This window comes from Manacus candei, unplaced genomic scaffold (genome assembly GCF_025592945.1).
Source record: "Manacus candei isolate 608988 ecotype Guabito, Panama unplaced genomic scaffold, ASM2559294v1 h1tg000023l, whole genome shotgun sequence".
In the NCBI taxonomy this organism is placed as follows: domain Eukaryota; kingdom Metazoa; phylum Chordata; class Aves; order Passeriformes; family Pipridae; genus Manacus; species Manacus candei.
The window spans coordinates 14,583,179-14,609,924 of NW_026138071.1; the positions used below are offsets into that span (position 1 = coordinate 14,583,179).

General features: G+C 39.4%; 1 protein-coding gene across 4 annotated transcripts; it reads right to left on the reverse strand.

Moving 5' to 3' along the window:
* Window positions 1–2,025: 2,025 nt before the first annotated feature.
* On the reverse strand, window positions 2,026–26,746 carry NFE2L2 (NFE2 like bZIP transcription factor 2). Of its 4 annotated transcripts, none has more exons than XM_051787840.1 (5): window positions 26,607–26,746; window positions 7,553–7,822; window positions 7,304–7,399; window positions 6,438–6,617; window positions 2,026–4,413 (listed from the first exon to the last, which is right to left on the reverse strand). In XM_051787840.1, exons 1-5 carry the CDS (start codon window positions 26,634–26,636, stop codon window positions 3,205–3,207), a joined length of 1,785 nt encoding a protein of 594 aa, XP_051643800.1. In that variant the 5' UTR covers window positions 26,637–26,746; the 3' UTR covers window positions 2,026–3,204. The 4 variants fall into 4 exon arrangements, with proteins under 4 accessions (XP_051643800.1, XP_051643801.1, XP_051643803.1 ...); XM_051787841.1 differs by lacking the exon at window positions 26,607–26,746 and adding an exon at window positions 26,225–26,386; XM_051787843.1 differs by lacking the exon at window positions 26,607–26,746 and adding an exon at window positions 25,960–26,182.

Here is a 26,746-nt window from a genome sequence, read left to right on the forward strand (position 1 = left end):
AGTGCAGGGCAAGAGTCTGTTTTATAACCACTTTGTAATTAAAGTATTTATACTGCAGTTAGAGAGAACATTTTCTCTGTAAGTCAGACATTTGATAGCCTAATTAGTGGCAGGGGGAACCCAGGAGCATTTTAGGTTCTCTCTGCTTTGCCATCAGACCTGCCTGTGTATTAGAGCTACTGTGTATCAGCGTTGAAAGACTGTCCGGGCCAAGGCTCAGTGTGCTTTCTCCTTAATGCCTGTGCTCTAAAACAGCCATCCTCAAATATGGATTAGTCCTCTTGCTTTAAATGGCAGCAGTGTCTGGTATTCCTCTAGTGCTCGCCCAGGTTTGGCAACTGTTAGAGGTGCTTTTCTTCCTGAGCAGTGCTGGTGGCAAAGTCAAGAGGCACATTTAAATAACAGCAGAAGGAAAAGTATCACTCACTGCTGCAGTAGCTTTGATTTTAGCTGGTACCTGGCTGCCCTATCTAGAGCAAATAAATCTGCTTTGTCCATAAAATCGAGCCTCCCAAGTTATCACATTGTTACTGACCGTTTGCTCCAAGCAGAGGAGTGTTCCTGCGTTCAGAGCACGTAAGGACTGGGCAGGGGGATGGCCTGGCACACAGTTAACAAGGAAGGTCAGTATAACCAAGGTAAGCAGCCTCGAGGTGCAAGCTCGGTCACCTAGATTTGCATTTCCTAATATCTTCTGTAAAACTGCATATTTTAGTACTTGCTGTAACAGGCATGGCCCCTGTCACTGCAGGGATGCTGCAAATCTGAGATGAATTTTTTTCATGACTTCCCAGTATCTGCAGTGTCAAATACAGACATTTTGTGGGGCAGAGCCTCACCTGAAACTCTGCAGCAAGGAACACAGTATGAGAACTTCTATGAAACTTTTATGTTACTTTTCTCTTGAGGTAGGTAGGGCTGGAGCATCTGATAGTCCTAGGTTTAAGTACTAAAAACATTCTTCTGGTACTAGCACTTGGCAGAACATGTGCCTTTTCGGACATAGTTAATAGGATCATGGTTCCTGGTGTTACACTGCCCCGAAGCAAACCCATCTCTGTGGGGAAGCTGTTACTGCTCTGCTTTTCCTGCTCCTGCTCTACTCAGCCAAGACTGCACTGCAGAGGGATAGTGTGTGTATGTGTGTGTGTTTGCACCAGGTATTGGGGAGACCTCTGCTATTCAGAATCAGTTACTGAGTTGCAGGAAGATAAATGACAAGGTGACAAAGGTTGTGGGGTAATAAAAGTAAAAGCTGACTGTGAAGTTACACTGAGTGATGCTACTGTGACCAGCCCGACAATAAAAGGGCATCTGAAATTCTGTGCATCCAGGGAAAAACAAAACTACATAATTGTTGCCTCCAAACTAGTACTGCTGTTGAGGTGAGAGGGCTTGGAGTCACTGAGGAGTTGTGTGAAAGCAGCGAACAGCATAGAAGAGTTGAAAAACAGGAGCCCTTCCACAGCATCCTGTGGCACAATAATACTTGTCAGGACTGTGGCTTTCTGTACTTCCTAATTGCACGGGGGAGGGGTGAGGACACTCAGAAGGTTAAAAAAAAAAATTATATAGTATGGAATTGGGATAATCTAAAATTGTTCCTTTAGCTTTCATGTGCAGTCATGGGAAGCTTTCTGATGGATATGCAAATCCAGCACAGTTAAAAAGTCTGGGAAATAAAAATCTCAAGACTAAACTCACCAGCAACTGTATCATTTTACTTGGCATTACTCTAACTTTGTGAATAATGAGCTAATGGAAGGCTGGATTCCTAATCTGATGTCTCTCTTTAAACTCTCCTACAGTAGTATTAAACAATTTTTGTGGATCCTACTCTACCCTTTCTCAGCATCTCTGTCCTTTTTAACAGATGTGCCATGAGGTCTTGCAAAACAACTTGGGTTTTACAATTACTTAAATGAAGTCATGCACAATACTGCAATAGACAAAATACTCCTAAAATTATATAGAGCATAAGTAGCAGGAAAAAACTCACTTCAGATTAAGCATGCCTTTTAGAAGTTTTGTAAGAAGATATGGTTTTTAATGTTCACAAACAATGTGTCTTACAAATCATGCATTTTTTGTACTGAAAAAATCCACAGTACAGTGAGTTCCTTTCAAGAGTAAACAAAACAATGCTATTTGTTTGCCCAATTTTTATTCTTTTATAAATCATAATTTAAACTCCACAACACTTTTCAATTCACTGAGCATTGATTCCAAACAGTGCAGTTGGCTGGCAGTTAGTATGCTGTTTTCCTTAAGCACCAAAGTAACAGCAGGGACAAGTGATGCTTGTTGATCCGAGACACAAGAGTGTATTTCTAGAACAATTACTCTAAAATGTACAGAAATTTTAGTTGGAAAAAGGCATAATGCTGACAATGTCTTAACTGATTTTAAATGCCTTTGGAGGGAAGATCTCACAAATTTAAGTAGTGTTCAAAGAGCAAAACAAAAATGTAAACTTAGCAGAGACTTGAAACTTTGTGCTACGTGATCTTTCCAAATGACAGTTTAAATTACGCTGAATGAAGCATTAGTAATGCTGACAAGGCTGTGCAATTGGTTATTGTGCATATCTGTTACATGAAGGCTTAGCCTTGGAAAACTAGTGAGGATTTCTCTTCTTTAGGGAAATAAACATGCATGTGAAGTAGAGTTTAAAAAGTTTAATGAACTGATAAAGCAAAATCAAACACTGTCAACTTTTATACTAAATTGAAATAATATATTAAATATAAAGCAAGTATAAATGTGTAAGAAAAATGGGAAACATACTATTGCATATTTATAAAAAAGTATCAGAAGCCAACCTGTTTGTCTTGCAAGAAATTATATTTAGAAGGCTAAAATCATTTATATATATATCAAATAAATCTATGAATATAACAATAGATAGAAACAGTATATAAATATGGCATCTTTAAATATTTACATATATACGGAAACTAGTCAAAGTGGTGCTATAAGAAGGAAACATCTGTTATAAAAGTGAGATTACAAATTTTGCATACATCCATCTGCATTACACTATTAATTTTCCACTTGCATCTTCCATAAACTAATTAACAACTTTAAAATTATCATTGCATAGATTTGAAAAATATTACCTAATTCTGCATTCCACCTCACAGTAAAAACTATCAGGATAATGATACAAAAATAGTAAAGAACAGTAGCCAGCCGTACTGCCCTTCAAAGTTTAGTCCCTGACTTCTTGCTCTTAGGAACAAGAAAGACATTGCCATCTGTAGTTTGCTGCAGTGAATATTCACTAGGAGAGTAAGGCTTTCCGTCCTCATCACGTAGCATGCTGAAGACCTCGAGGTATAAGGTGGTTAGTTGCTTTTTTATTTGGCGGAGGCTCCTGTCATGCTCTCCTTTTTCCTTAAGCAATTTCTCTTTCTCATCTTTTAGGTGAGTCAAGTCTTGTGTCAGTTCCACTATATTTTCCAGTTTTCTTTTACGGCAATTTTGAGCAGCCACTTTGTTCTTGCCTCTCCTCCGTATATCTCGAATAAGTGTGAGCTGGGCTTCATTGAACTGCTCCTTAGACATCATTTCATTGAAGTCCTCAACAGGGAGATTGATAATTTTTTCAACAGGAAAAGGGATCTGCAGAGCTTTTGCTCTTTGCTCATCTCTTGTGAGATGAGCTTCCAGGCGGCTTGAAGGTTTATCTTTTGTGAACGGAGCTTCGGGGTAGCCGGGAGCAGCAGGGGGTTCTTTCTTTGGTGTCTTTGTACATGGCAAACTTGGTGTTTGAGTGTTTGGCCCCACGGAAGAAAACACTTGATCCTGGAATTGCATAGAGTGCACACTAGCACTGCCCTGCAGCACACTTCCAGGAGCACTATCCATGTCTTCCATTTCAGAATCACTACAACCCAAAGTCTTATCTCCATAGGCAGATGATTCCACAGAGTGTTCAGGTGATGCTATACTAGAACTTGCATTCAGTGAAATACCAGAGTCAGAGTCATTACATTCTGGTCCGGTCCCTGAGAGGTTGCCATTAAAAGCTTTACACAGTGAGAAGTAAGAAAGATCAATAGGTTCACTCAGAACCTCCGCAAGGGATTGACTGATAGTGTTTGTCGTTGCTGCGTCACCATTCGCCTTTGTATCGATAAAGGTGGTGTAGAAATCCTCACAGAAATCAGAGCTGGAAGGGGACGTGTCATTTAAAGAGTTCACACTCAGCTGGCTGGTGTCTTCTGGTGGCAAAATGCTGGAAAAGGGACCCTCAATACTATCCAGGAAATCAGGACCGCAGTTAACATCCTTTTTCATCACACGTAATGAGCTGCAGTAATGACAGCTGCTGTGCGTCTCTGCTGGCTTGGTAGCAGGGCTGGTGATTGTGCTCACCTCAGCCAGGTTATCATTTTCAATGTTAAGACACTAGATGGGAAATGCAAGGGAGAAGTTGAGAAACACATCTCCAGTTGATAAACTCGTTTTCTATAACCTCCAAACATTAAATATTTTAGCAATCAGCACGCACATAAAAGGGGTATTACAACACTGCTGTAATCCAGATGACTACAGCACACTTGTACTATGGAGAGGCAATCTAGGAAGATGACAGATATAAAAACATGAGCACAAAGCAACTTGTTCTGGACAAAGCTATTTAGATAAAGAGAGTAGAACATCTCAAACTCAGAGCAAGTTGCTGAAGAGACCCATTGCAACGCTTTAGGAAAGATGCATGGAGACCTCCTGTTCTGGTAATTGCTAGTGTGGATCCTGGAGCTGCCAGGTCTGAACTTCTCACAAGCACCACTGCTAGGAATGGCACGAGTATAGTAAATGTGAAATTCCTGAATGAGACTCAATGAGCATTACTAGCAAGCAATTACTTTTAGGACTCTTAGTTTCATGTTATGTTTCCTCAAAACCAAGATTCTTTTAGGATTTACTGAATGAAGCAGCTGTTCAGCACAGAGAAATGAAATTCTTGGTGAACTAAGAGTACTTAACATGAAACCTGGCAAACAACTTGCCTCATACTTTTAGTTAAGCTGGCTAACACCAGTGTGAGCATCAGACTGTTGCACTGATGGGCTTTCGCTGGCTACAAGATCAACGTTCTTTCCAATGGGGTGGAAGTTTCTTAACTGAAGCTGAAAGAAGCAGGCCTGCTGTCCCCAAGGAATTAGGCAGTTACCAAAATGATTCTGTTTCTCTTAATAACAGGACCCACACACTGATTATTTAACCAGAGGTTGTTCAAGGCTTAAGCTAAGGTTTTCAATGTGAGAGCTCTGTTTTTCCATTTCTCTAAACTTAATTTCTAAAAGACAGTGCCCTCAGTTTAATTATCTCACCTTTTTTTCCCCAGAAAATTATTCAATTACTATTCAGAATTACTCCAAGATTCTTTTGTTTTGGTTTCTTAATGTTTTTTCACCATCACTGCTCCCTCTTCACAGCCAATTGCCTTTGCCACTTACGTGGGGCTTTTAAGCCTACCACAGTAATAAGGTTAGGAAACTAGAAAAAAAATTGAAAAATATAAAAAGATGAAGGGAAAAGGCAGAGTGACAGAAAAAACACAATTCCTACAAATTTTCACTTTATTTTTTTGAAATATGATTTGGATTTACGGGCATTCCACCTAGCAATCATCTCTTGTATTGATAGCATAAAGTAGAGCAGCATAGTGCTGGAGCATGGTGACATTCTACAGTAACATATTTGAAAATAAATTTATTCTCGTTTATAGTCAAATCTAAAGAAAATATAAATAAAAATATAAGGATAGGATTAAAAAAACCCTACATATCCTCTGTATTAGCAAAGTAACTTTTTTGTTCCTTTGGAATATCGAATTTTGTACATTACATAAGTAGTTCTTACTGAACACATATAAGCAGCATTTATATAAAATATACCTGACTCTTCTATGTACCTAAATACATGTTCTATTATCAGCTTTAAAAAACCTCTTCCTTAGATGAAAACTGAATGCAAAAGTAACTATAAACGATTCATACAATCAGACACTGCAAAAAAAAAAAAATTTACAGTGCTTGTGAAAACAATTCCTGTTGTAGATCCATAATTCAGAAGTGTCCATTTTTAAGCAGCTGAAATTTTAACGATGTAATAACGCTGCAATAAGTTGCATATAGAGGCAAACAATGACTTGCTAAACATGAGGAAGTTCTGTTTGAGAAGTTAGAGTGTGTTTTATTAAGGCCTATCCATAAACAACTCATTTCCTTCTTTCTACAGGTTTTTCAAGATATTATTTTTGAAAAAGTTAAAGCTTATATTGAATTACAGGCACCCTATAGGTGCAGAATCCAACACAACAGTCATAGTCACCATCTGTTCAAACACTATTGTACTGCCTTCTCCAAAATACCACAGTCTTCCAAAATACCATGCTTCATTTTTCAGGTGGTTATCACACTAACCTGTAACTCTGGAAGGGACAATAATTCTTCCCAGACTTGCTCTATGTTCTGCATATTCTCTGCATCAGTGGGTGGAACTAGATCAGGTGATTCAGGTGGCTGAGTCTGATCAGAGGAAACGAAGGCTGTGTTGCTATCAATCTGAGCAGGAACCAATGACTGAAATGCAGCTGAAGAAACCTGAAATGAAATAAAATAAAATAAAAATTAAAAAGCCAAACAAAGCAACAATAACAAAAAAACCGACCACACAAAAACCCCACTCAAAAAACCAGATTTGCATTTCCAAAGCAAAAACCTAGTTTTTAGAGTTTTACTGTTTCTGCAGAACAGACGGGTATTTCCTAAGAAAAGCATTTTTGTAAACAATGGGATAATATCAAAATATTCCCATGAAAGGTGTTTCCATATTAAGGAAAGAAATGGGGAGGGGGAAAAAATCTAGAAACTGCCTGGTGAAGGGCCTATCCTTGCACATCAAATAGTCTGGGTCAGCAGATGGAAATAAATCAACTTGAAGGCACTAATCCAGAGAGCTGTGCTGAGCTCACTGTCAAAACTGAGCAGCCCACGACCACTGTGTGCAGAACTTGGGGTGGCTGCACCAGCTGGCCTGACAGACCGAGCCCTGGCTGCAGGACTCGGAAGCGGGAGGAACACAGGAGTACCAACCACTCCATTCCCTCCAAACACAGCACTAGTTCAAGCCTACCACACTGCTTTATTCCAGCTGGAGCCAGCTTGAGGAGAAAACTTCAATCAGACCACAAATTAGTATTATGCTGAAGACAAATCTCACTCAGAAAAGACATGAGACTGACCCTGTAGAAGACCACCCATGAAATTGCTGTATTGATCATTTTTACCTCATTCTCATCTATAAATGGGAATGCTTCTGCCAAGAGCTGCATGCAGTCATCAAAGGACAAGGCCTCTGCTTCTGGTTTTGAAGGCTCTGTGGTCTAAATAGGAAAGTTATGAAAAAAAGTCACTGCATCTTTGAATAACTGAAGAATCTTCCATTACAGTAACACATGCAAATTAATTTTAGGCAGCCACTAGCATTATGCCTTTCTGTGAATGGAAAAAACTCACAAACACATATTGGAGTTTACCTGTGAAAAAACAACTGGTGGCTCAGTATTTTCTGACTGAATGCACTGAGCTGGCTGCACAGGAACAAATTCACCTGTCTCTTCGTCTAATTCCAGCTGAGCCAGCAAGGCTTTCTCCCGCTCTTTTTGCAGCTGTTCTTGTCTTTCCTTTTCAAGTTTCTTCTGTTTCTCGAGCTCATACTCCTTCTGTCGTTGACTAAAATCAAAAACTTCACGTCTTGCCCCAAGGTCTATATCTTGCCTCCAAAGGATGTCAATCAAGTTCATGTCCTGTAACAGAAATGCTTTTTTTAAGCAAGTGTCCTCCCCATCAGAACTGGTTTAGAACAATAGCAAAGCTTCTAACCTCTGTGTCAAATGGGTGGAGTCATGTAACTTAGTCCTATTCTCTTAATCCTACAAAATTATTGAAATAAAATATGGCTCTATATGACCTTCCTGAAGTGTGTGAACTGATGGTTTGGTTTCTGTGGCCCACACACAGGCTCATGGAAACCAAGAATTTATTACATTTGGTAAGGTATTACATGAACTAGCTAGAGGATAAATATATTATTCTTTTTTAACTTGTAGAAAACATTAAGCTATAGAATGAATTGTGTCACATTAAGAAAGTCATTTTAGGGGAAAGAAGAGAAATTGAAAAGTTTGACCATGTAAATTTTTTTCATGTGATCTTGTAAAACTGTAAAAGCTGACTAAAAACATGATGGCAGCTTTCTGAAGTAACTAAAATAGCCATACTGCAAAATGTATTTTAAAATATTTATGTTCCATCCTGGTATTAACCTTAAAGATCAGCAGAACAGAGCTTCAGAGTTGGAGGACAACGTAGTTTCAAAGACACCAAGTGATGTAACATCACTGTAGCACTAAACACAATTATTAAGACTATTATTGAAAAATTGTAATTTAAATCTTAGATGTTCTAGATGTGGTTGGTTTGGAGTAGCTGAATATAAACAGTGCTCAAAGGGTTTCAAATACAGTTAATCAGCTGGCCTCTGGTTCATTACCGAGTTCATCATTATCAGACAGCTAACAATGACCTTAATTTCTTGGAAATCAGCTACCCCTTGCACCTGTAGTGTTTCAGAAGACAAATTCAGTTGCTATTTATGAAAAAGCAATAGGTTAATACTACTTGCTTTGGCTACAATTACTTTTAATTTATTGCTTCAGGGGTTTTTTTGGAGGCTGAGGGACAAGAGGGTTAGTGGATTGTTTTGGGTTTTTTCTGTTCAAATATTCAATATTTTTACAGGCTAAAGTTGAGACTATTTTCTTTATAACACTCAAAACTTATCAATATGTATGTCTGTTGATACAGAATTTTAATACTTGGTAGCCACATTTCTCAGATGGTAAGTGCCAAGCATTTATCTGGTGCATGGAAGTTTGGATTTTACGTCATGTTTCATTATGCTGAAAATTACCCTTTGGGGCAGCACATAAAAATAACATTCAGTGTTGGGCATCCTCACCAGACTAACACACTACAAATAATACACCAAACAGTGCATTTCATTTAAACAGAACCTTTCTGGTTCACTTAGCAGCTCTACACCCAAGATACAATTTTTTTGCCATCATTTCAAATTAAAACATTCCCTTATCTCGAAAGGTTATTTTCAAATAAAGAAGCAAAATAACCTGAATGCCAACTCATGCTGCCATTCAAAACAATCACTTATATACAACAGTTATGGCAAAAAGCTTTAGGGAAAGTCCACATTTGAACAAACCAATTCAGTTCTCTCATTTATTTATTAAAAATTCTGTACCATTAGCACTCATATTTACATATGGCACGAATGACTTATACTAATAACTAAAAAAATCACTTTTTAATAAAATTGGGTAGTTACATAAAATATATGGGTGTAACACAATGCAGGCACTCCCAAATCTAAAAAAAAAAACAAAACATTTAATATACCTTACTGGGAGAGACCAAACTCAGCTTTAATGGCCAGCAATGAAGAAGCTGAAATAATTACAGTGGCTGCCCAAGACAATGTTTGGTCTTTCCAGATTGGCAGAGTAAAATGAACTAATTAAGTTCTGCAGTAATTGGAGATATTGCAATATGGTACAGCTTCATTAAGGGCCAGTAGTTTACCAGCTGCTCACTGTCTCCTGCAGCAGCAGATCCAAAAACTGTTTCCTAGTCTCTGAGCATTTGCAATATGTTCTGGATAAAACTGCAGGATCTGGATTTTAGGGCTCACTTCTGAATTATTCATTTACAAAGCAACATTAAAAATGTGAATCAAAAGATGTGTGTATATAATGCACAAAGCTGTGAATTAAGAAAGCTGTTTTCCTCCATGAGTTGTAACAGACTGCAGCACAAAAATATCAGAATTGGTGTTCAATTTCAGTTTAAATCATGTAAAACAAAAGTGAACGGAAAAAAAGAGCTACAGAAGGCAAAACACGTTTTCCTTAGGAAGAAAATTCACATAGCCTTAGTGCAAAAACTTATGGCACAGCTATTACTTCTTTCAGCCATTCTACTGGCAATATTCATTATCAAAGTTAAGTAGCTTTGGGTGCTGCCTCAGTTGTGGGATGAGATCTCTCCAATAACACCAGCTGACCAAAGAAATTGCTGTGGCTGTACAGCACTGCCTCTGTGTGTGCGTAGCAGTCAATTCAGCAAGCAGGATTCTTTTTTGAATGAATATGTTTCCATACTTATCAGGATTGTCAGGATATTCAGCTGTTGTTTGACAACTGTGACAGCATTGATTGGCTCCTGTCACTATTTTTCAAGGGACCATATTTAGGCCAATGTCTTATCTCTGGCAAAAGGCTGAGCTTTGCCAAACAGCTACCCTGGAGAGCGATGCTTCTTGGGAGCATCTTTATTTATTCTATTTAGTAGTTGTATTTGTGGCACTAAAAACCAAGAGCATGGGTTGTTTTGTTGTCTGTTGTTGAGGTTTTTTTATTATCACCATGTAATTGGAAAGGAGTTCTCCTATTTTCAATTTGAAAAGTTCTACATAAATACAGCAATATTAGCCTTAACTTTGAATAACAATTCAAGTAATTACATCTCAGCCTTAAATAGGCTACATGGAGGAAGTGTTCTTCTGGTCAGTATGCTGATATGTAGTATCAAACAGCACACTGATTTAAATATTAACCTGCCATTTAACACTTATCTATAATTTCAGCCAATGCTTTTAGTAATACTGCCCTTTTTAAGAAAAAAAATATTCTAGGCATTAGTCCAAAGCCTCAGGTCAAAGTTAACGGAGTCAACATTGACCAGTGATTCATTAAGGAGTCACAACCACCAGCATAAGGTAATGGCAAAGAACTCTTAAAAAAACTTTCAGTCTAAAGCAAACATTTTGCAATACTGTTCCTTCAGCCTCCCCTCAACCTTCCTCTTTAAATTATTTCTCTGCATTGTTGAACAGCATCACACACATACACACAGGTATCCACACAGGCAGGCACTCTATCACTGAAGCATTTTTCCCCTTCTACTGAGAAAGCATCCCAAAAGTAATTGTGTCTTTGATGTCTGGAGTCCACGTGCACAGAGAGTCCTGTGAAAGACTCATCTGACCCAGGGCTTGTTGCTGCCCTTCAGAGCCACGCTAACCACTTCCCTTAATATCACACATTTACTGCAAAGGCACCGGCCTCATGTGACAGACTCCACAAGCGCCCACTTGTTCTTTCCTCCGTTGTGCAACTCCGTGAATTGCATCAGAGGAAACCATGGCTTTGGCAGAGCCAAGAGGCCGCAGGATGAGCTAGGCCTCCCCTGGAGGAGGAAGGGCCTGGTCCAGGAGGGATTGCAGCCACAATGCTTCCCCGTCGCCTCTAGAGCTGAACACCAACACCTACACTGAGGGGAAATACATTACAGTATTCAATATGGGTATTACTGTTGTCCAACATTTTTAACCTCTGGGAAAATAATATGGATTTAATATTTTCCCCAAGCAGACAGTAATTTAATTTTGGTTATATTTTCTTCATAACTTTGTAGGCAGAAAAAGAACTTTTCAACAGACGACATGCTTTGCTTTCCCATGATCCATGTAAGCAGGAGGTGCCTTGTACTGATGGTTTGATTTTTCTGTTCATTTAGTGATATGCTCTTCCAATCACATTGATAGCTTAGTTTGGACATATAAAGGCACTTTTAATAAGATAAACATAAATGTTAAACAATTCACATTAAGCCACCATCTGGCCCCCAATGGAAATTTTCATGTTTTGGATTTACATATCAGCATTTGCCATCTGGGCAAAGTCTGTTATACATTTTATGAGAAAATCTCTGACTACATTGTAAAGTTTGACAATTAACTCTTATTGCTCCTAAGCAAACATTTGCAGAAGGGTAAACAAGGGAAAGCGACCCTGTTTTCATGTTACTTTCATAGACTGACTTTTGTGCTTTAAACAAAATGTTAATCTTTTGTTTTATTCCTGTCTCATATATCTGACTGGTTTTGGTGTTGTGTGGAATATAATCCATTTACAGGTAGCACTGGTAGAATGGAAACGATCCAGCAGCCCAAGTGTCAGCAGAGAAACAATCTGTTATCTCAGACAGCACCTTCAACCCATTACTAGCTATCCCCTTGATACAGAGCACATTGTGGGGTTTGTGCATTCACTTCTTAAAGTCCTGCCTTTTGTAACATAAACTGGGATAACACTAGCAGAACCGCTCACTAGACAAGGATTTATTTTCCTCTCCCGTGATCTGTTAGCATCTAACCCCAAAGAGACAGATGATTTCACATGCCAGCATGAGTCAGTGAAAGAGGAACAGAAACAATGGCTATTGCATCCAGCAAGGAGCTCAGATCAACATCCTATGAGGAGCAGGAAAGCACTCCCATACCTTACTCACAGAAACAGACATGGCAAAGTATCCTTCAATTCTTACTTCTTTTCCAGAAAGCAAATGAATGAACGAAAAGCACCTTACATTTTTGCTTTATTCAAAAAAAAGTGTAGGAAGTGAGGATCAAGGACCTGAGATACTCCAAGGCAAGAATGAAAAGGAGGCCATAAAGTAACAAAGCAAGTGCAAGAGGAGCTGGACACATCTCACCACTTAAGAAAAGCACAGTGGAAGCAACAGCTGAATGTCTTTTCCTCATTATTTGCTGGAGGAACCGATCTTGTTCAAGTAGTTTTTAAAAATTATTTAAAAATCATGTAATGTTTTCAGATGATCTCTGTCATCACCATAACTAGTGGTTGGTTTTCTAAATCTTTTTAAAGGTAAGTTACTTATTTACAGCTTATAATTACAGAAAAAAATCCTGGACACATAAGCCTCATACTTGAGAGAAAGCACAGAAAGCAGATGAAGTTAGCCCAACATCAAAACTTTTTAAAAACAATTGAGAAGAATGGAGAAAAGGGAATGGTAGAAGTTATCTGCACTGCAAGGCAGAGTGTTACCATAGCAAATTTAGATGCCTGAATTTAGGGTTTGGAAGCGTGACAGAACAGACAGCTGTCAAACAAAGCCATGTGACAGCAACCTGTGATTTGTGAATATACAAGGTCAAATCCCTGACTGCCCTGCGGAGCTGTCTGCTGTCCCACATGCTTCACCAAGACCTTCCAGGCAATCAGGGAGCAAACACAGTGCTTTTGAGTTTAACGGGTGTCTTTTTTCTGTCTTTCATACCTGTGCCTGGTATGGTGTGACTGGACTCATACTAAACCAGTATGTTTTAACACTACACCAGCCTGCTTCTGCTCCTTGATGCCTATTTGCCCTTCCTGGCCCTAAAGTCTTTGGATGCCTGCATCAGGAAACATTTTTTAAGCCCTGGCAGGCTAAACCTAAGAAAGGACTCTTAGAGTTGAAAAGCCCTAGCTTTAAAGAACTGATGTTGCAAGACAATTTTCACTCCATGTCTACATAAATAAGACTGTTAAAATATGCTGTCCACGCTGACCATGTGTCTTTGGACATTCTGCTGTCTCCAGCGAGACAGATAAGATCAGTTCCTGAAATGTTAAGTGTGTGTAGGCCAATTTCTATTTTTTCCTAATATACATCTCATATTTCAGACTGTACCTCCCACTGTATTCCAGCATGCTCTCCTAATAAATGCCAAATTGCCAGGATCTACTCTTATAAATTAGATTAATGGAAAAATTCCTTGGCTGGATTGTCCAGCATTCTTAAGAAAGCTTCGCTACAAGCCTTGTCTGGGCATTACTCTGACAAAAATGGGGAGAGGCTCTGCCTAGCAATTCTGGATACTACTCACCCACTCTCCCAACCCTCACACCAGAAACATCTCCTCTGAGCAGTGGATGACTTAGTATTTCACCTGAAGCAGCACCTTCCAGGAATGGTTTCAACAAAGGCTACGTCTGTAAGGTCTGTAAAGCTCTCAACATGATGGTTTTCTTAAATACACCCCATGGCAAGCAAACTTTCCAAACTGCCAGGGAAAGCATATACCTTGTATATTTCTCCAATAATAGTGAAAAGACAAGTTTCTTTAAGCCTGAAGAACATAAAAAGAGCAAGAACGTAACTGCAATAAAAAATAGCTGTTGTAGGCTGTTTATGGTCATTAATGTACTAACTTTATTTCAATTCCAAAAACTGCAAAATCCTAATGCTAACAGTAAGCGAGACCATAGCAGGTAGAGAAAAACACCTTCATCAGAAAGACAGCAAAGAAAAGAAAAAGGAATGACATAAAGCAGTTTACTTTTTCTCTTTGGTAAGTTTTCTCTTTTTTCTGCAAAATCAATCAATCCCTACTTCCCTGCTACTCCTTAAAACACGGACTGTGTGCAAGAGCCTCACAGCACTCTCTTCCAGCCTGGGGCACAGCAGCAGGAGAGACATTCTCCTCTCTGGTTCATTAATCTCTGGAGTCAGAAATACATATATATATCCTTTCCCACCACATCTGGTCTGCCTTGAGGTGACCATTTATGGTACAACCGATCAGGGGATTCTTGCTCAGTGCTGCAGATCTTTTTGCAGAAGACAGAACATGAAACAATCTCAGATACTCCAGAAGTATCTGTGCTTTCTAAATTGTTTAATCAATACATAGTGTAGATGGTAACTTTAAAATAATAATACAGTTTAATACAGAGGGGCTGAATGGGCCCAGGACTCAACAGATTTAAAAAAAAAAAAAAAAAAGAAATCACCCCCCCCCCCCAAAAAACCCCAACCAACCAACCAACCAACCAAAAATACCGTCTCATCTGCACAGCTTACAGAAAGCAAAATCTTAATTCTGACACTGGCACTTATTTTCTTTGTCCAATACCCGATTTTTCCAAAGTTATCCTCTAGTATTGAGGATTAGATCTATCATGCATTGTATTTGCTCCAAATTCCCCTGCTTTAGCTGAAAGGAAAAGACAGGGTAAGGTCTAACATAGTGAGCTGCTGACAGTGAATTTTTCTTGAATAAATTGAACTATGCCCATATTTTCAAGTGCTACCCTGACTGCTAAGAACAAGCCAAAAATGGCCAAGGGTGTCATGTCACTTCTTCAAACTTAGTCCTAAATCTCTTGACATCTCGGAGTGCCTTCTGGAACATCAGTATCCAAAGCAATGAGTCGTACATGTTTTCAGAACTTTGCCGTTTCACTTAGATGGGTTCCGTTCTTCTCTTTCCAGTCTTAATTATACTGTGTTAATCCAATTTTCACTTTTCCACAGTGTATTTGGGTTGTAGTGTTATGGTCCCTTCTACTCAAAGTCTGATTCTCTGTTTCAGCTTAACAGAGCTATTTGCTCTTATCTTGCATCAGCAGCATTACAAAATTATTAAGTCAATAAGCACACAAGGTTAATATATATTCAAGTTACAATCTATTACACAAGTTGCACAATGAAATTAGGAGGCTGGCAAACATACAAGATTGTTTTCTATGAGAGGGTTAGTCTGTCTGTTTGTTTTTACATGCTTGATACATCAACAAAATACTGCTGTGTTGCCTCAGCAAGTAAAGTGGGTGATTCTGTTGCGGTTGACTTTCTAGCTGTTGTCTAATCTGAAGGTGCTGCACCACATAACTCCATTTTGAAAAGTATTCAAATAGCAGCCATCTCAGATAGACCAGCTTTTCCTGAAATGAAGTAGATTTCTTAATGGCTTTATCTGTGCTTGATTTTCTTCCTCTCAAGTTAAAACTGCATCATAATACAATGGGCATTTATTGAATTTCGTCATTTATACAATAAAAAATCCCCATATGTAAACAAATAATGTAAGTAAAATACTGATCTTTTAACAGCAGGAATACAAAAGCCTTTGTGTTCCAATTTATTTTCTATATTGAACCTACAGTACTTGGAAAACAGTTACCTGTTAAATGAGTATCTTCAAGCTATCCTGCAGTAGTCAGCCAGGTATGTCCTCTGTGTGGACATTGCCACAGGATACTCATTAGTTTATCCACAAGAGGACTTGTTTATAATAATGGCTCAGTCATCTGGGAAACATGATCCAGTCAAATTACAGCACATTCGTATGTCCAATGAAACAAATCAGGAAGCAAGAAAAGATGAACATAGGAACAGAGGAAAGAACCGAACAAAAATGCAAATGACATTTATTAGGTTGTATTAACCTTGGGTTATAACCTATTATAGCCACTATTTTGATTTCACACTTTTTAGAAAAGCATGTTTCAAACCAAACATGAAAACCGTGTATTTGTTTGAGGGTAAAAATATTCTCCAGGATTATTTAGAATCTTTCTTGTACCACACATTTTCACCACACTGGGATATTACTGTAAAGCCCCCATTTCTAGCTGGCATTTTGCTGATGGCTGGGTAAGTTACAGGGACAGGCACCAGATGGGTCATTACAGCCTGGACGTGGAAACTGCTGTGCTCTAGTACTACAAGAAGCACGTTTCCACAAGTTCCATCTCACTGATCTCACAAGCAACTTACTTTGGTTTTGTTGTTTGTGGACTAACTACAGCAGTAAGCAACTAGAGTGTCTGGGTGGGTTACAAAGCAATGAGGTTCACCACATGTCCTGCCAGCACACATCTACCAGCCCTCCTTCAGAAGCACAGACATCTTACCTGGTAAGGCTGCACAAGGAAATTCCACACGAATCAGCCTAGAGCACAATCTTAAGCCTAAAAGCTTAAGAATACGGTTATATTGCAGGGAATAGTGTTTGCTCCAGATATGGGCAGATCTGTGATGTGCCCACATCTGGCAGAGTACATAGATACTCAGTTCCCACTGCAGTCTGTGGGGCACAGCTGTTAAAACACCTTTGTGAGTCAGTCTTGCAATTAATGTGCTCTTTTCACATACATAATTCATATAGATAATGCTGTGAATTCAGTGTCAGTCCATAGTTCTGACTAAATAAGCAGGGTGAATTTTTTTGAGTGTTCAACTTCTAATACAATTAGAGAGATTATTTAGTTTCTAAAAGGGGAGAAAAAAACTGACCCAGAAATAAGGCCAAAATTACATTGCTGTTCAACTGGTCACCACCAGGCAGTACAGGACTATAACAGATTGGAGAAAGGGAGACCCAGAGGCACATTTTCACTGTGGTGACAGTATCTTTCCAAACAAGTAATCTATGGTTAAATGGTTTATTTGACAATATGAACAGCCTTCATTAGTGACATACTACAAAAAAGCTTCAGTCAATAATAATACCACTCATCTGTGCACTGATGACCAAAAACACTCTCCCTAAATTGACATGAAACATCACAGAAATCGTTATTTAATTTGCATGAAAGGACTTTGTATAGCTTTTCCCCTTCCTCTAGCCACACCATTATGTATGTGAGACTTGTCTTTCCATAGAATGAGGCAAGGGTAGATTTTACTCATTGTCTTAAGCACTTGTAATTCACACATTTCTCAGCAAAAAGCAAGCCTCTAAAAGTCATCAGCCCCCACAAAGGTTTCAGGAAGCTCTTCCATGTGAAGGTCCTGTAAAGTTAAACAACTAAATCAGAAAGTTCAAGAAGGGCCAATGTGTCAGGCATCCACATGTAAGTTATCATTTCTGTACGCAATGACAGCTTTTACTTAAAAAAGGTAAGCCCATTGAGGAACTGAACAACAACTGGGTACAAAACTAAAGCTTTGTCTGTGTGATGCAATCTAGCCCTCACTTTTAAATTTATTAATTCCGAAAGCAAAGGGATCTAATTCATCTTCCAAGGCATAAATCAGAGTAGGTAAATGGTTTTATACTTCTTACCAAAGTAATTGTCAATATCCTCAAAAGAACAACAAAACTGCAAAACTCAACTACCAGTAATTGCGTCCTTCCATCTAAATCAAAAGCCTCCACTGCCCACCATTTCCCTTGGGGCTTCTTCCGTGTCTGTCCCCTTGGAGTATACAGGACACTCATAGCCCACACACCCAATTATCACAAGGATGTCTCTCTCAGCCTTCTGATTAAGTAGGTAGATGTACCTAAGAAATCAAGGCAGAGGCCATTCCCTGACGTGTCCCCTCATACACTTTACCAGCACCTATGACAGCCAAAACACAACTATTTGCCACAAATAATAAGCATGTCAATATACCTTTTTCATCCACAAGCAGTAAACATACTGCAGGCATGATAATATTAAATATGAGGGGGAGGAAGGCATCCAGTTTGCAAGTATATTACAGTACACTATATTTAGCAGATTGTTTCTAAAATCAGCATTTATAGCTGATTTTTCTAGCAGAAGACATTACAGAATATTTTCTTGCTTTCCAGATATAATTAGAATCAATTTGTTGAGCAAAAATGTTAAGATCACTTGTAAATTAAGAAAAACATGGAATGCAAAGAAAATGTCAGTTTTGGATCTTACGCAGTTTTCTGTTGACCAAAACACTTTTCTTCCTTGTGCCTCAGTAAATACTTAGGAAAAAATGAGATTATAGCAAATTATCAGTAAAAAAATTGCAAGATTCTAAGGTTTCTCTGTAACACAGTTAATTCAGACACGGAAAGACAGTTAGGGTAAATCACTGCCCATTGACTCAGCTATGAACTGTTAATTGTTATTACTAGTTGCATTTTATAAGACCTTGTTCATCATCTCTGCCTCATACATCCACATTTCACCAAAAACTCCCATCCCAAGCTTCATTTTGAGTTTAAAATAATTCTATGGCTCTGACCTTAGTAACAGTTTTTCAGAATAATTTAAAGCACTCAACTGTTTCATTATTTAAGTGGCTTCCATTCTTCATTTTGCCAACAAAAAGAAACTCTGAGAGATGTCTAGACATGTGCACACTGTTTATCAGCTGAGCAAGGATTCCCAAGAGTGGTTGGTGCAGACAAGATTCCTGAAGTGGTAGATGATAAAGGATCACAAATCGAGCCATAAAACATTCCACAGCACTACAACACTTCACTGAGTCACAACAACTTATACTAATTGAAGAACTGACCTGATAATATTCTAGTTCAAATACTAAAACTGAAATAGCACAGTATCATAAGTCACTGTGCTGTAATTCTCTGTTACAACCTACACATCTATGAGACACAGAAATATGATGTGCATTTCCATAGCCAAAGAATTCAATTTAAATAATTTGGAAGACCGGCTGTTAGAAGTCACAGGTTAGTTTCAAATATAAGTTCTGGTTTTCAAATTATGCTATTTCACTAGCATTATTATTTACTGACTTCCATTTTCATCCTTAGGTATCTTAAATCCTATTTGCTTCAAAAGTCTACTCAGATTTTTTGATTTATTTTACAAATATCAGCGGGACAATCTTCCAGAAACTCCTCAGCTGACACAGATCTGCTGAAGACTCATATACAGTAGAAGAAATTAAACCAAGTGTGAATATAATTCAGTATTATAAAACAGAAAACATGTCCATGCATCTCATGTCAAATAATTCATAGCAGATTGCATCAGGGTCTACAGTACATTTGTTTCAAGAGCACTTAATGACTGTATTATCTGCACTGGTGCAGACTTATCAGTGACTCCTTCTGTCATAGTGGTGAAGACAAGCATTAGTGTAACAAGCTGGGGTGGAATACTCGTACTGACACGTCTTGTATGACCTCTGCCACTACAGTCTCCCTGTTCTCCTTCTGGCCATGAAGCATCTGAAAAGCTCACCCATCTGAGCTGAGCTGCACCAACCTTCAGAGCCACCCACTCATCCCTGCCACCCTCTCCTGCCCATTGTTCTGCTACCCAGATGATTGTGTCATCTGGTCACATAACTGCGCGCAATCTAACTGGAAATACCCTGATTTATAACAAAATTCAGTCTTCTTACCCAACAGCACATAACCCAAACAAACAGTTCCTAAGGGTAGAAAGAAGAAAGGATCAAGTGTCCACACACAGATGCTCAGCTGCAGAGCAGACAGAAAAACCAGTCATCTTACATGGGAGCAGACCTGCATTGACCACGTGCTGCCTGGGAATTCTGAATGGGGATCTTCCAACAGCCCAAGCAGTACAGGAATTGCTCCACTCCAATTACAGCAATAGGTAGGAAGATATTAATTTTACCACAAGGGTTCAAACAAGCAAAACCCCCCAGGATCTTTCTATCATAGCTCTTTACAACTAAATGGTGGTCATGACCTGACCAGGAAGCAAATCAAAGTCATGGCAGCTTTTCACATAATTCAGCTGTTGAAAAGTCACTGCTTCAACATTTTGTAGGTATTAATTTCAAACACAGCAAATAGACACACCCTTAATCATAAAACAAACCTGCTCTTAAAGGCACGCTATCAATCAAGCTCCTTCTGAGTCAATTTCCCAAGTACACAAACTTTGTTTTCCAAGCTGTCTCCAGAAGTGGAATTTTTGTTATACTTACAAGAGACAGCATGTAAAATCAATACAGCAAACAGCAATAAAACTTTGAAACTGCAAGAGAGAGGTGGGGACAAGGAGGGAAAAGTTGATATCTTTACATTTCATAGCAAAGCAGAAGATACTTCCTTAAAAGGTTTTAAAGAGATGGTTTCAAACTGGTCTTACATAACTTGTTGCTGCAACATCAATCTTAAAGGAACTTTATTTTCCTTTCTCTTCTCTTTTTTAATAAAATTACTCATAATAATACTGCAGAAGTGAGACTAAAAGTCTTAAGACTGCAAGACATGTACAAGGTTGGGTGGTGTCAACTCCCTCAGTACTGCAATAGCATTAACAACAAAGGTATACTTCTTGAAATGGTTTAGTTAACCTGTCAATTAATAGTCATTTACAGTACCTTAAAAATAACTTTGCTAAAAATAAACACTATTTTATTCCCAGTATAAAAACTGCAACTAATCAGGCCAAATCAGAAATATGAACTGATATAATGAAAAACTTCAAGTGGATATGTAGTGTATAAATTGCACTCACGTAAGTATTATTTCTCAGCTATACCCATCCTACTGGAGCTTTGCCAATGAATACTTGTGCTAGGGTTTAGTAATCTACTACTGAGCAGGAGTTATACTCTGCTGATAAAATAATGCTAACTTGAGTAATTAGCACTCTTATTATCTCCTAATAGCTTGCTAAGATCTCTGTGAACAATGTATCAAAACACTTATTTTAGAGCGAATATTAACATAAAAATTAAAAGGCAAACACAAAGCCCATGTATCAACACATAACATTCAAAAATCAATGTGTCAGTTAAAGAAAGCAGAGCAAATACTTCACCAAGAATTCAAAATGGCAAAAGACAGATAACAGAAGATCCTTCATAGGATGAAGACAAATGCTCTTCTCCAAAGTAATAATTAAACACTTTTAAATTAAATATTAATTTGAGTAACCAAGAAGTCTGTAACAACAGCAAGTAAAGATAAATGTATGGTGCCAAATTAATATTTAATTTAAATGGATGGTTCTGAGAGACTTTGCTTCTATTTGAAATAGACACTTTGCTTCTATTTGAAATGTTGGCATATGCATGTCAAGGTAAAACTAATATTAAACGAAGAGAATCTGCTAGGGAATGTATTTTTTAATTTCCTTATTTTAAAAAGTTGTAAAGAAAAATTAAGAAATACGTATCTAAAAATCACTGAAACAAAAAAAATACCCAGAGACAGAGCTGTTCCTGCACTTGCTTCACAGAGCAGTAACTGCTCTTATAGTTTAGAAAAACTTGAGTGCTGTAAGAGCAATTGACTTCTTGATGCTGCCAATTAATACGTGACTGTCACTAGCCTTGTTTTTCCCATACAGAAGGCAGTTATGGGGTAGGAAAGCTGAAAGTACACAATGCCTATCTTTACTTGAAATGTATTTGCCAGTATCTGTTTCAGATAAGCCTTCCATGGTTTTCAGCAGTTTTATCCACCACAGATAGCATTGCTGGCTTCAGTTCTTACCGGCTGGTTTAATTGTTTACCTCAATAAAACAAATATGCCATAAAAGTATTACAGTTGAACAGTCTTGAGCAGCATTTCAGTTCACTGTATATCAGTCACCCTTGGATAACACAAATTCAAAGCCATGACTTCCAGCTCCTCCTCCATCATTTTTCACTGGTCTATATGACAAGACTTGCATAGGTAGCAGATGAAGTGTTTTCAAAAGCCATTAAACTAGTTTATTGCTGAAAATGACTAATCTAACCACTGTGTCATATTCTTTCCCCTTCACCTAAAGCTGTATTCTGTGGTACAAAGTTTAACTTTGGTATAATATACTGTATCAGAAAACTGAACATATTTCAAACTCTTTCAAGGTCTCTAGGAATGTGCTATATTAAAATAATAGGTTACTTAGGGTTGGAATGAGATGGAGGCCAAGGCAAACTTTAACCAGGTGATTAACCTGGAGACTTTGCAGGACTTCTTGCTGGCTGCAACTCAAGCACTGCAACTCAAGCAGCAGGGGATTAATATTTAATTCATGCCCAAGAGGTTACTGCCTGGACTTGTACCATACCAGCCTCAGCCAAGACAATCACTGCAAATACATCACGCAAAGTGGCCTAATTTTAGTGAATGGTTTAGTCATTTTAAAGTGTATCTTTATAATTGCAAGGGAGAGGAAAAAGAAGAAAGTAATGTTTGGGATACAAGAATCAATCTAATTCCTTCTTCCTGATGAACCACACATGCAGTGTTACAAGCATGGGTACACCTGGCATCATTTACTGGCGTCTTCAGCTGAACTTTCTGTATTATCTCTTTCTCCCCTAAGCCCACTCTTTTTTGAACCTCCAATTGACTATTTTCACTCTCCTTAAAAAGTCTACTGCATTGCAAAAACGTTCAGTGATAAATTCCAACAGCTTTTGCTGTTTTGGGTTTTCTTGGTTGTATTAAAGGACAAAATATAACAAAATTTTACAACTAGATATGAAAAATTCAACTATAGTATGAATTGATTTTACTTAGAACAAATATTTCACGTAAGTCCTTCCACTTGTAGTTTTCCTCAACATCAGCTCACAAAGCCCAACGTGTTCCACAAAGATATCACAGATTTTTTAAACAAAGTATGTTCAAGATGCTATTGCTATATTCATTTCAGTCAGGATCACAGAAATAGCAATATCTATCAAACGGGTATTTTTCTGATTTGCAAGTTTAAGAGGTAAAGAAAGTAAAAGAAACAAAAGGCTATTCAGGTGCAACAACAGATACAATAATCTGACACTTTTTCAGTAATTTCCTTGTCTTTCTGGACTATACATAACCTGTTGCATTCTTATTCAGGATGACTATTATACCATCTCTATTTTTTTAATTAAAAAAGAAAAAAGTAAGAGACAAAGCCAAAATTTATTCTTGCTCACAAACGTTATTGGGAAGTGTACACAAACTTTCCTAACCACCCACACAGTGCTATAAAAATGTCTCCAGTTCTTTAAAGCACAGAGAGCATCCAGCTGTCCCTCTGCTTACACTGGATATTCTTTTTTGTTACAGTTTAGTCTCTTTCAAACATTTCCCAACAAACTTTCAAAGCCAAACTCTTCTCCAACTTCAAGTGCTAGCAACAAACTTCTTCAAAGCTCAGATTTTCTGAGACAATTAACTTGCACTTCCATCGATTTCCAGTGCAATTGTAAATTCTTAGCACATTTGAAAGAGAAACTACAGAACAGGATTCATATCATGGATATTTACTACACTAACAATAACATCCAATTAGCTGTTTTCCTGAACAGATTGACATGATCAACTCCTACTAGACTACATTCATTTCAGCCAAACGTACTACATTGCATTATATCTAACACTGGCTTAAACAAAAGATATTCTTTTGTGAGTTTTGAAGGAAAGAAAGCTCTACCAGTACAGCTCGATATCACAAGGTGAACACAGAACAACTGGGAGGGTCAAAATAAATCACTTTTACTTAAGAAAGTGGTTGTGATACTCTCTCATCTACTTCCTCCAAACTTATCCATCATTTTGATTGATAACAATATGCTCAGAAATGTGGATGTTTTCTTATATTGAAATTTATCCACACAGATACATAAATAGATATTTTTACAGATACCTTGATCAGATATTCCTATTCAACAAGGTTATTAAACCTCATTGCCAAAAAAATCAACCAACTCAAAAAACAATGACTTATTGCCAGTCCTGAATAGTGTACTTCTTTGACTTGCCTGCAGAATCTACCTCATGTGGAAATGATAGGCTATGGGAAATAAAAAATAAATCTACTCACTTGACAATCTAATGCAGCATGTCAAGAAAAAAAAGTATGTGCAGTTCCTCATTAGAGCCCTTTACACTGAAGAGATCACACTTAATTGAGCTGGAGACTCTTCAGGACAGTTCTCTAGGTAGAAAAACCCTAACAGATACACTTACACGGACACTCAGTTATTGTCCATTTTGCCAGTTGTCACAATCAGTCTTACTTCAGCCTAAGTGCAACCCACAACTTCATTTCTGTGTTGGAAAGGGACTTCTTTTTCCTCTCTTATTGTTGTGAGGCTTAAAACTTAGTAAGAGAGGAACTTGTTGAGGTTTGTTTTTTTTTTACAAGGTTACAAGCAACCATTTCAATAACCTCAAATTTACTGAAGAGAACAGCTACTACATCCTGCCTTTGTATGTGTGATTTGAAACATCATGACACTTGTTCCATTGCACTTTTTTCTTGGATGGTCTGAAGTCCATGTTCCTCACATGTAAGAGGCAACATTTCATTTCACCTCTGCATGCAGAGGTGCATCCTATTTCCAGGCAGAGGTGTACAATAAGGGAATATCTTTTTCAAGAATATTGCAGGCAATAGCACTGCTAACTCCTGCAGAAGTGTGTAGCAGAAGGTGGCGACTTTTTACATTCTAGTTAAGGAGTTAGATCAGTCCCAGTCCTTCACACTCACCTTTACTGCTATGAGAATTGCTACCAGGCATATAGAAACTAGGAGCTTGTACTGCACTTGCACAAGTGCACAAATCCTTCCCCATCTGTTGGCTCACAAAATCTGAGGGGCTAAATGAAGATTGTGCTCCCTGCTGCTCATTGTGAGTGAACATTTTATGGGAAAGGATACATAACTTTTCCATTTAATAAATACAATTAAAACTATACGTCAAAGATGATGATTATTTGCCATCTAAAGAACACAATGCTTTTTCAGGCTAGGTCTGTAAGAGAAGAAGCCAGCAGCTGCTGAACTCAGGAAAACTGCAACAGACGGCTTGGTAGAAAAGGTTTGACAAAGCAGGCAAATGAGTAACAAAAGTAAGGTTTTGGGAAGAGAAGTCACAGTTGATGGAGGAAGAAGGTAGAAAAGCAGGCACACAGGAATTGGTCTGTCAATGGTCCCTCAGGAATGATAACAGAAGTACCTCGATAGTATAGGCAAAAACAAATTCACAGGTTATTTATATAGCACAGGCCAAGAAACTGATTTTTGCTACACTATTTTCCAAGAAACCAAGAAGGAAGCAAAGTGGTCATGGCTATGCCACACACACAGCTAGAAAAACAGATAGGCCAAGCAGAGCCTAAGACGGAAAAGTAACCGTGTCCATTGAACAGAAAAAGGTATATCCAATACTGCTAAAGTGACATTACCTGTAGGAAATACCCACTTATATAACCTGAACAATGTTAAAAGAAACTCCATGGCATAGCATATATTGTACCAACCCACACTAGAAGATCATCAGAACACAAGAGTCTTAGTTTTGGAGTATTAAAAGAATTAAAACAGATCGAGATGAAGCTTTAAGTATTACTTCTTTAAAGCTAACACTCTGTTGATAAGGTTTCCATTTAAAAGCCGAAGAAAAACAAGATTATATAAAATGAAAATGGAGTTCGATCATGTTTTCAGTTATTCGCCCCGCTCTTGTGCAACTAGTTTGCAACACAACGGTTCAGAACTTCCCCGGGCTTCGAGAGAAGAGCTTTCTGAGCCACTAAGTACAAACCACGAACGCTCCCGAGCCTCCAAGAGATGTGCCCCGACAGAGCCCACGGCCGGCCCGCCCCGCAGTGCCCGAGTCCCCGGAGGGGCGTTCCCAGCGGCCGGAGGTGCGAGGGGCGCACCGGCCGCAGCCCCGACAGCCGGCCCGGGCTCCTCGGGCTGCCTGTGCGGGGCTGGCCCGAACCCGAAGCCGTCCCGGGGCGCTGCGTTGTTGTGCAACAGCCCGGGGCGAGCCCGGGCTGCAGCAGCGGGACCCCGCGGTAACTCACCCGAGTGCGGAGCGGGAGCGCCCGGGCCCGTGGGGACAGCGACGCGCGGCTGCGCCCGGCTCAGCCAGCCCCTCCGGCGCCGCCCCGGCCGCTCCCTCGGGGGCGGCTCTGGCCCCTCTCGCCCTCCCGGCCCCTGCGCTGCCGAGGCTGCGGGCGCGGCTGCGGGCGCGGCTGCGGGCGGCCCCGGCTGACCCCGGCCCGGCCGCGGCGGCCCCGCCCCTACCGTGACTCAGCACGTCCGCGGGGGCGGGGCGGCCGCACGTGCTCCGCCGGGCGCGTGACGCGCGCCCCGCCCTCTCCCGGCACCGGCGGGGCTGGGCCGCGCTGCCCGCGGGGGGCGGTGGGTCCGGGGCACCCGCGGGGACCCCCGGGCCGCGCTCACCTGTGCGGCGGGCGGCGGCTCGATCTCCATGGCGCGGGGCAGCGGCGCACGGGGAGGCCGGCACGGCGCGGCGGTGGCTGGCCCGACACCGCCCGCCGCTTCGCTCCGGCGCTGTTTGGGGACGGGGCCGCGCCGGGCCG